At 35.4% G+C, this 10,857-nt stretch overlaps 2 protein-coding genes across 3 annotated transcripts; both read left to right on the top strand.

Moving 5' to 3' along the window:
- The first annotated feature begins 1,252 nt into the window (after nucleotides 1-1,252).
- On the top strand, nucleotides 1,253-6,658 carry LOC113767142 (histone-lysine N-methyltransferase, H3 lysine-79 specific-like). Of its 2 annotated transcripts, XM_027311320.1 has the most exons (3): nucleotides 1,253-3,029; nucleotides 5,432-6,135; nucleotides 6,399-6,658. In XM_027311320.1, the coding sequence occupies exon 1, from the start codon at nucleotides 1,644-1,646 to the stop codon at nucleotides 2,970-2,972; it is 1,329 nt and encodes a 442-aa protein (XP_027167121.1). In that variant the 5' UTR covers nucleotides 1,253-1,643; the 3' UTR covers nucleotides 2,973-3,029; nucleotides 5,432-6,135; nucleotides 6,399-6,658. The 2 variants fall into 2 exon arrangements, with proteins under 2 accessions (XP_027167121.1, XP_027167122.1); XM_027311321.1 differs by lacking the exons at nucleotides 5,432-6,135; nucleotides 6,399-6,658 and having other exon boundaries at nucleotides 1,254-1,467; nucleotides 1,814-3,282.
- Nucleotides 6,659-9,056: 2,398 nt separating this feature from the next.
- Nucleotides 9,057-10,268, top strand: LOC113765966 (F-box protein CPR1-like). The gene has a single exon (XM_027310202.1). It carries the CDS (start codon nucleotides 9,057-9,059, stop codon nucleotides 10,266-10,268), a length of 1,212 nt encoding a protein of 403 aa, XP_027166003.1.
- Nucleotides 10,269-10,857: the final 589 nt, after the last annotated feature.

Below are 10,857 nucleotides of genomic sequence, written 5' to 3'. Positions count from 1 at the left end.
GGTCATGAATCATAATCATTCTATTTAAATGAAGCAATTTCTTTATATTTGTGGACTCAATGGGGGATACAATTCCTTTTGATGTTAATCCTTTCTAGTTAGTTTGAATAAGCAACATTGTCAGGGTTAATATTTTAATGTGACAATAGTTCTTGCATTAATTGTTTAAATTACCTTTCCAATCAACCATATATAGACATGTTTACAACTCCAAAACCGTCGATTTCGATTTAAAAGCTAATGGTTTTGATTCTTTTGAAAGGTGGAACTTGAACCAGAATCGGCTCTTATAAGGATAGTTACGGTGAGTCGGTGACAGTTCTTGAACATTTGGTTCTAGTCCGATTTATTCCGATTACGATTCTGATTTCTTCCGATTATGGTTTCAATTCTTTTAGTTATGTTTAAACACTTATTCTTATAAAATTGATTTGGGAAATGTAATTTGGACTCTTTTTTTGTTATCTGCACTCCTACCATTTATTTTATCATATAATTTAATAAATGAAAAATATTTGATTAAAATGATAATAGAAGTGTGATTAACAAAAATAGGAGTGCAAATAACATTTCCCATTGATTTTAAGAAATGTGACAATGGATATAAAAAAAATAAGAACTTTATTATATTATCATGTGGAAGGAAAAAAAGATGCAAAATTCATGAAAAAAAATTTCATTGTTGATTAGATTAGATTGGCTTAGATGTACATTAGTCATGGGGTATAAACTTATTAAAAGAATGGGACAACGAGTTGTTGAGTTTGGATTGGAATTGTTGGTATTAGATGCTGACTTAGTAGATATTTTTTTAGATGGTTTGAATGGATTCTAAATCGCCGATTCCAATTTTGATTCAAAATTTGGATAAACCTCCGAATCTCTGAACCTCTAGTTAGGGTTATAGTTCTAGTTTCTAAAATTTGATTCCAATTTTAGTTCAACAAGTCGTCGAATCAAAATCGATTCGATTTCGATTCAAATCTAAATCATGATCACTCTTATTCATAAGGTCTTGACTCGTGCAAAGGTAATATCCAAAAATATGCTTTAACATCAAAATTTTGGATGTTGCAGAATCAAAGGGTCTTATTTTTTTCCTAATTATTTTTTTAGGGTGGGATCTTTTGCAATAATAATAATAATAATAATAATTAGTAATCGACACCTATGATCATTTCTATATTTTGGGGATCCAAGAAATCCTCCCAATGAGTAAAAGACAGTAGACCGTACATACCAACCGGAAGTACTCAAAACCACTTTCGAACACAAAAGTCGCTATTCCATCTTTGCCTCGGACAATCACTCAAATCCCATTTCAAGTCCCTAACTCCACTCCACCTTCCTTTCCCAATTCCCCAACTTTCCTTCCTTTCAAACCCCAAATTTTCACCCCAAAATTGTTCTCTAATGCAAACCTTGGATACCCTTTGAAGTCTTCTTCGAGAGTTTCTTGCTCTAAAGGTGAGTTCTTGGTTGATTCCTGTTTTTCTTGTATACATGTGTAGCTATAATTGATGGGAAATTTTTGTACTTTGCAAGATTTCTGATGTGGGTTTTGTGAAAATTTTGATCTTTATGGTGTTTGTAAGAAATTTTTGGCTGTTGAATGAGTATTAGAGGCTTTGGGTTATTTTTCAATGATGGCACCACCAACTTCTAGAAGAAAGAAATGGACTGAGGCAGAAGAGAGGACTTTAATAGATAAGTATGGTGAGATGGTCTGTGATGGAACTTTAGCTAAAATGAAAACTAGGGAGAAAAAATTTAAGCCTATTGCCTTGTATGTTAATTCTGTACACCATGTTAGGGACCCCGTTACATACCCTTGGCAGTGGACTTGGAAAGATGTGTCAGTAAAAGTGCAGAATATGAGGCATCAGTATGCTTTGGTTAAGCAGAAGATTAAGAAAATGGAGTCTGTTGGCGATTCGGGTTGCGGGGATGAGTTTGATTGGATGGAGGGGCTGACGTATTGGTCGAATTTTCTTAGCTATAAGGAGGTTTTTGGTGACGTGTCAGTTGTACACAATAGTTGCGATTCATTAGCGATTGTCGGAGATTGTAATGATAATGATGGGGGTTTTGATGGTGGCGTTCATGGGATGGATATGACTCAGTTTGATCATCTGGGTCATGTGGGTGATGATGATTTTGCACCTGGTCTTGATGGGGTCGATAATGGGATTATCAGTTTGGGGTTCCATTATGAGCGTGAGGAAGGAGAGGAGAATTTTAATGGAGGTAATAAAAGTAATAGTCATGTAAAAGAGGATGGGGATGATGGATTCGTTTATGAAGGCACTGAGCCTACTGGTTCTGATACAAGGAAGAAGAGGAAGGTCTCAAAAGGGTTGGAAAAGAAGGCATGGAGGTTTCTGGCAAACCAATTGGGACAGCTAAGGGAAATGGAAACCCAATTTGAGCAGCGTGAAGCTGATAGAGAACGGGAGAGGTTGAGGAGAGAACGCCTTCTCATGGAAATTGAGCAGGAACGAGACATGAAATGGCAAGAAAGAGAAAAGGAGAGGGAAGAAAGGGAAATATCTAGGGAGAAGCTGAGAAAACAGAGGATTCTTGAATGGGAGACCATGGAAAAGGAAATTGAAGACCGGGAAAGGAGAAGACGAGATGAAGACTTAATGTTTGAGAGGCAATGGGAGGAAAGGATGAATAGGAGTAGATTGGAATGGGAGAAGAGGATGGATGACATGTTAAGTCAGCACAGAGCACAAATGAGCCAGATACAGACTCGATTAGTTCACGAACAACAGAGTCTCACTAGTCAGTTGCTTGGTATTGTTTCACAGTGGACGGGTCATCCAACTGGTCTCTCTGACCACACTGGTGCTAGTAGCGATTATCTTAATCAGATGATACAAAATCTTCACCATGTAAATGGTTTGGTGCATGGTGATGCAAGGGTTGATGGTGATAACCAAGAAGATCAATTTATCGTGGATGGCTGATAGTATCATTGCTCCCTTTGATATAACACAAAAATACAGAGTTGCAGAATTGTAGAGGTCTGTAATCTTGCAAGATCTTTTATTACATTTTGTTCTTTGTATCCTCCCCTTTTTCTCTTATTCTTTTCTTGCCTATTTTAGTGTAGGTTAAATGTTCTCTGCTCCAATTTTTTGATGTAACTAGTGTTCTAAGCTGACCAAAAGGCCAGTTGTGTTTTCTATACAATGCAGCCATCACTTGTCATATTGCCTTAAGTCTTGTTTGTTCTGACGTCTGAAGGTGATTATATCAGATATTGTCATTTTATAAGGCTTTACTAAGCAGTGAAAGTAACATCTACCCTAATTTGACTTAAATTTGTACCTTTTTCTGTTGGGTATCCTAATTTGACTTAAATTTGTTGTTTTTGACAAGACCACATCTGTGTTTTGTATTCCAGCATCAGTTATGTGCACTTTGAGCAATTCTTTGGGCCTCTGGCTGCTCTGCCATATTTGAAGCTGAGATTACTAATATTTTGTGGTCCAGCATATTACAGAAAGCAGAAATACCTTGAGACAAATGACACTCTTTCATGCATAGGTTATTGGCGTTGTTTTTAAGTGATCTAATCAAGTAGATTTTTTTACACTATATATCCCGAACATGAAAAGATGTGAATATGTTATTCATGAATGGAGTTCAGAGACAATCTTCAATTCAAGTGTACATGCACAAAGGTTACCTTATCCAATGACCCTTGCAGTAGCTTTTCTTTTTATTTGTTCCCTTCTCTCAGGCAGATCTATTATATTCCATACAAAAGTTAAATGAAGTATTGGTTGAGGACTCATTATTTTCTAAGTGATTGGTTTTAGCATTTTTATTTGTACTCCATCCTGGAGCAGAAGTTCAGTCTGAAAGGCATTTCTTCTTTGGAGCAAAGCCTATGCCTGTGTTGTCAATATTTAGGCTGTGCTTTAACTTAATTTCCATTTGGTGGAAGTTGATCCTTAAACCTGATTTACTTACTTTAGGCTTTCTTTGAATGGCTTATTCAATTTGATTGAATTAGCATAGATTACAGTGAGTCACTCATGTTTTGGATGAGAAACATAGATTCTTACTGCTGTTCACCCAATTACAGAGTTGCATACGCTGATGATTGTATCCTTGTAAACTTGAAGCCATAACAATATAATTTAGTTAGCATGACCGTGTTGGTGAGCTCTCGTTATTGTGTGATTTGGGATTTGTGTTCTGATTTTGCTTCGAGTACAGTGGGCGATGTCGTGGTCATATATTTACCCGGGGAAGCTCTTTTCCATCTGGACCCCAACTTAATTTGTCAATTTGTTGGCTTTGCTCCTGTGCAGAGCCGAATGAGATAGCAGTTACAGGCTTCACTTGCTTTCCAGGAGATGGAATGGTCTTTTCCCATTTAAACAAGTTGACCTGTGATTTAAATGCGATTTTTTTCTTATGTGTCTACATGTAAATGGTCTTTTCTCATGCTTAAGATCTCTGTTTCACAGTCTTTGTTTCGTGTCCATATCATAGATCTGCATTCAATTCATGATACTGAATTTTGTAGATCATCCAAGTGAACTGTTGTCCTGCGTCTGGTTCAATTTCTGTTTTGGCCTATGGCATGTGGCATTCACATTATGCTTATTCTTTTCTCTTAGATGTACCTTATGAAAGTTTTAATATAAAGCGATGCACGATGCACTTTTGCCATCAGACCTCTGGTTGAGTTAGCATGCTGCTTCTGCCTGTTTGGCGGCCCATTCTGTCTTTAATCCTTTGATTCCTTTCTAGCTGACTTTCAATTGATGCTTAAGGATCTTTTCTGCTGGCTGTGCTGCTCTAGTCGATTGCTTGCATTTGGTTACCATCCAAACCATGATTGTGCTTTGTTCAAACTATCAAGAAACTGAATAGGGAGGTAAGGCCTTGATGAGGGCATGTATCTAAATTTCAGCTTTGCTTAGACTTTGAAACTTGCCCCTCAAGAGTCAATCTACATTGATCTTACAAAATGCAATCTCAACCAAGATGTTTCATGGCAAATTGTTGGATAATATGCGACTTTGATGCATGATGTCCCCAACTTTTGATGGGTGTTGGAGAAATTGAAACAAAAAAAAAAAAACATGTTTGGTTGATCATATGGTGCAAAATGATAGTTCTTGAAAGTTGCTAATAAGTTAACCTCGGATAGCACAACATAGGATTTTAGTGTATTTACTTCCATTCGAGAAAATGAGTCCCTTCATCATCAACTAACGAGTAGATTAAGCTTATGATATTAAGAAGTTAAAAAGATGATGATTACCAACAACTTTATGAAAACATGATTCATACTTTTTTATTGCAATTACGACCATAAACTTTGAACTAGCCTATCTCCAAATGGTACAACAATTTCACATTCAACTCAATAAGACACTAAAATCAATTTTTTTTTTTGACACAGGGATATCCGGGCCTTTGGTGCGACTAATCCCCTGCGACTCGAGAGAAGATGTCCATTTCTCTCGAACACGTTAACCTGGGATTCGATTCTTGGTGGTCATATCCTAAAGAGGAGCAACACACCACACGAGCTACCCCGCATTGGGTCACTAATATCTATCTTGATGTATGAAATTTTTATTACCCAAAAAAAAAACACACACACACACACACTAGTAATTTAAACCAGCAACATGAAGAGAAATTCCATTTCTGCTCGTGTTGTTGGAAAGTCAATTGTCATTGGGCTATCCTCCAAAAGAATAGGATCATTTATTGTTCCTACAATTGTCTCCTGTAGCATAATTTCCTCATTGTCCCAAAATCACACAATTGTTGTGTACTTTGCCTCTCTCTCATAATACCCTTTCTTCTCTTCTCTTAGCTCACTATATATTCACTGCAAGTAGATACTTGTCCCATATCCTCTGTGTTTCTCAATCTCTATCTTATTTCAGAGACAAGAGTCTTACAAAAGAAAGTTATTGACATTAAAGGCCTTTCACGGAGAAAATGGCAAGCCTAAAGGAAACAGGGAATATTGCAAAATGTCTTGAAGAAAAATTCCCCTCTGTGGATATCAACAAAGAACTAAATCCCGGACAAGATAGAAGTTTTGTAGTGGATCCTATATCATCTAAGATAGCCAGTTCGACGGAGACAAAGGTAAACACATTTTGCTAATTTTGAAGATCTTGTTCATCTCAATGAAAACTTAATCATCGTATATCATTAAAATTCACCAAGGCTGCGTTTGAATCGAGGGATTTGACGAAAGATTTGAAACCTTCATCAAATTCCTCAATCGAAATAAAGAAGTCTAGTTGACAGATAAAAAATATCATGGCTGACAACTGGATGTTTTTTTTGCTAAGTAGGATTCAAATATTTTGGTTTGACGTCATATCAATTATCCTGTTGTTTTGCAGTCCAAGGACCAAGGGGAAGGAAACAAGGGAAGTGACAATAGGCCACAGAAGTTTGTGTAGGTTCTCCTTGATTCAGAAGTGCATGGCATTTTGTGTATCCTCCATCCCGTGAAAGATGACAATTTCATACATGACCATTTTTGGGTTACGAGGGACCTAGGTTTAGTGTTCTTGTTTTTTCTCGAGTGTATACATGGTAAGTCATCAGTTCTACTAGGGCAATTTCATAACCTAAAAACTCTTTTGACAAGGGGCACATTTTTTTTTCCCTCTCTTCAAATTGTGTTATTCAATTCCTTGTGTTGTTGTAACAATATATACAGTGTTGATTAATTTGAAAAATATTTTTTTTTTATTTTCTTATGTTTAATTGAGGCCAAATCATACTCACTATGAACCAGATGGTCACTAAGAGGGAATCAAATAACAAGAAGAGGGATAGTTCAATGTAATTTGCATGTGAATCATAATCTACGTTTATTATTTTTTCGTTGCTCATCTAACTAAAACATCCTAAGAAACTTGATTTTTTTTTTCCTTAAGAAACCTGATTACCTGCACGTCTTTATAATCATTTACCTAGTTTTGCATGGTAGCTATGTAAGATTGGTAACAATATCTGCAACTTTTATTGCATTCTTTTTCTTGTGGTTTGACTTTTATATCCTAAATTTTTTGTTGTAACGTATTGGATTGTATACTATTTTACTCACCCCATGCTTATGTATTCCAAACTAAGTTGTAAAAAATGCTATTTTTTTGAAAAGAAAAAAAACCTCATAGATCCAAAACAATACACCTTTTCATCCTCATCCTACAAACCATAAAATAATAAATAAACACTGAACAAACAAAAGTAAGAAAATCAAACTAATTTGCCTCAATAAAAAAGGGGATTGGGGGAGTGAGAGGGGTCTGTGATTTTGCTAGGTGTGTTATAATCTTAGATGCACTAAAAGATCTAATAAATTCGAAGTAATTTCAGTATTCAAACTTCATTTCTTATAACAAATGGAGTGAAGGGCTAAATTCAAGCCTTTCCATCCCAAATCATTTTTAACAAATAAAGTGGGGAGCTAATTAAATTTACACCTTTCATTCTTAAAGAGTTTTTTGCCAAAATAACACTCTTTCTAAAAAATATTCCCAATGTGATTTACTTTCAAATTTTATTCTCAAATTGATGTTATTGTTGCCACCTAATTACCCTGATTGCCATGTAAGATAACAAGAAAGGAAAGCTTTAATCTAGTTTATAGTTTCCAATAAAAACTAAAAATTTAAACTGTTTTATTATAGAGGCACAAGAAAATTGCACAACTTTGATAATTTCCTTATAATTATTTAAAATAAATTTTACCATTATTGACCTTGCTATTATTGCTCTCTGCAATATTTTTAAATGTATCAAACTTATTGCATATATTTTTTCAAAAATTAATTTGCATTGAATGGTAAGCAATTTAAAACTTCAAGGCTATATTTTTTTATGTTATGCTTCCTACTCCTTGAAAAGAACTTTTACAAAAAGTAATCAAACTATTGCAATTAAGATAATGCTAAAGTTTCTCAAAAGTAACACAAGCCATTAATTGATGTTGAATAAATGTGCAAAAATACTTCAAGTATACGAGATTATTTGATTATGTGATAGAGAAGCACTACAAATGAACATGCTTATATTGAGCATGAATTTATGTTGTTACGGAGTTTTCCTCTTAGACATTTTATCAAACACACGGTGTGAGAAATCATTTGTTAAAGCAATTAGTATACAAATTTTTTTGAAGCCCATAGGAATGTTCCAAAAATTTCACAATAGAAAAGACAAGAGAATAATCTTCATTTACCTTGAAATTATCAATTCGAGGAGAATATTTTCATCTACAGATACAATATCAGGAATGATAATGATGTTTTAGATGTTGTTAATATAAATATTGGCTTTTAACAATTACATTTGACAAGGAAAAATAACGAAAGGACACAAAATAATAAAGAAAAAAAAAAGTGGGAAGGTTTAGAGAGAGAATCAGGGAAGATATTAGTTGAGAAAGAGAGATAGAATGTGCTTCTATCTCTATCCTACCACATATGCAACCTGTATGGAAAAAAAGAATTATAAAGGTAATAAATTTTAAAATTAAGTTACTTTGGGTATATGTTTCAAAAGAAGAGTTATTTTGACAATAAACTCCATTCTTAAATCCACAATCTGATGCATTAATGTCTCGTAGCATTAGCGTTGGAATTTGTGCAATGGATATAAATTTAGGATGGAGGGATTTGGATTTAACTCCTCCTAACGACACATAGGAGCGTTTTATTAAACAGAAAAAAATTTGTTAGAAACACTTTGATAAGGGTAGCCACATCTATGGTTTACCTATTTTGAATATTTTCCTTTTTTCCAAATAATTCTGAATATACTCGTAGTTGGATTGTCAACAACCCTTCTTCCCCCCAAAAAAAAAACCCGCCAAACCAAGCAAAGCATATAAAACCAAGGAAAGGATTAGGAAACCCCGGTTTCTCAACTTAATCATACAGCCGCACCCTATAAACCCTACAGGTTCCGTACTATATAAAATCATCACTTTTGGAGTCAGAATCTGAAGATCTTCACCTTGAATCTGCCAGCAGCAGAGACACGAATTAATGGCGAAGATGAAGCATGCATCAAAGAGGCTCCAAAGAGAGGAGAAAAGAATTGTCAAGTTTAACTTCTACATTCCTCCAGAAGTATGTGAGAATATTCTCGTCAGGGTGGATGCCAAGAATCTCTGCAGATTCAAGTGCGTCTGCCATGGATGGTATGATCTGATCTCCAGCTCTCGTTTCACCAAGAAACAATTTGAGCTATTAAAACCAGACCCCGAGCGAAACCCTGATCGAATATTCATGATCTACCCACATGCCACCATTGATATGAATGCTTGTATTGGCAGCCAAAAATACAACGAAGGCAGCAATCTGATGAATAAAAAGGTTCGCTATCCAAAGCCGTCTTCGTTCGGTTCTTTGCGAATCATGGGTTCTTGCGATGGCTTAGTATCCTTGATGAGTGAATACAATAAAAACAAGGTTATATTGATGTGGAATCCTTCCACAAAAGATTTACTTACTTTAGATGTGCCTGAATCTGAATCCGTTGGTTATGGTCATGAGTTTTATTGGTTTGGCCACAATGATTGCAGCAGTAATAATGGTAGTTACAAATTAGTTTTATGCCTTCGCACCACTTTGTATAATCCTATTTATACAATATATGTACTCAACTCAAACTCGAACTCGAACTCGAACTCGAACTCGAGCAGAAGTTTGTACCACTGGACAAGGACTGCCGAACTACAACTAATATCACAAATGCCTTATGGACGGAGATTGCATGGATGTAGGGGCACCTTACTAAACGGCATAGTTCATTGGCCATCATATTGCGAGGTGACTGCTTATCATCTATCAGAAGCCACAGTTAGGAGGATAGCAGTGCCCAGTATCAATCATGGTGATGGTCATGGTTGGGATCAATGCTTTACATTGGGGGTTTTTGATGGATGCCTTGGTGCAATTTGTAAGCCGCCTGAGAATAAATTCGAAATATGGATAATGAAAGAATACGGCGTTGGTGAATCTTGGACTAAGTATGCGCAAGTAGAATGGTTTACGAAATCCAAATGTTTGAGGCCACTAGGGTTTTTGAAGAATGGAGAGATAATGGTGGATATTGATGGCAGGACTTTGGTGAGGTATAGTAATAATTGGAAGACTGGAAAAGTTGTTATATCTCACAGTCACAGGTCTAATGACTCAGATGCAATCACATACGTCCCAAGTTTTATTTCACCGAAGGAAATTGAATTCAAGTAGCAGGTGCTGGCTGAACAACATAACATAGATCGTGGAGATGGTGTCTTGCAGATATTATCAAGACAAAACAGACCGGGTATATTATCTGATTTTTTTTTTAATTTTTTTTTTGGATTGAATTAATTGGTTTCTATTGGAACTTTTACCTTTTTTGGTCTGAGTTTATATTAAGTTCTCTTTCTAGTTTCCGGAAGCTAGTTATCTAAATGTCTGTCTTTCAAATTTTTTTTTAATCCATCCATGTGTTTTCTTTGTTTGTGATTTAGACCGACACTAAGTTTTCATGTAGGCTATATTTTGGCAAAAGTTTTCATATGCTTTGGTGCATTACAATTGGACACGTCTTAATAGCAAAATGACTTTTCTATGAAAAAATAGTAATTGAGGTTTGTGTTGATGAGCGTCATTTGACAAGTCCTTTAGCAAAGATAGAATTAAAAAGATTTATCATTATCTTAGGAGTAACTCTATTTTGCACCTTCACTTTTCTATTTTGCATCGTAAACTTCAATTTTGAATACTTTGCGCTCTAAACTATCAATTTGGATATTTGGCACCCTAAATTCACAAGTTCATCGCATTTAAATTC

This window comes from Coffea eugenioides, chromosome 3 (genome assembly GCF_003713205.1).
Source record: "Coffea eugenioides isolate CCC68of chromosome 3, Ceug_1.0, whole genome shotgun sequence".
Lineage (NCBI taxonomy): Eukaryota > Viridiplantae > Streptophyta > Magnoliopsida > Gentianales > Rubiaceae > Coffea > Coffea eugenioides.
This window is presented reverse-complemented; position numbering and strand designations above follow the sequence as displayed.

Bases quoted from the DNA above. Each gene is read 5' to 3' on its own strand.
- LOC113767142 (XM_027311320.1), top strand. From the start codon at position 1,644: ATGATGGCACCACCAACTTCTAGAAGAAAGAAATGGACTGAGGCAGAA.
- LOC113765966 (XM_027310202.1), top strand. From the start codon at position 9,057: ATGGCGAAGATGAAGCATGCATCAAAGAGGCTCCAAAGAGAGGAGAAA.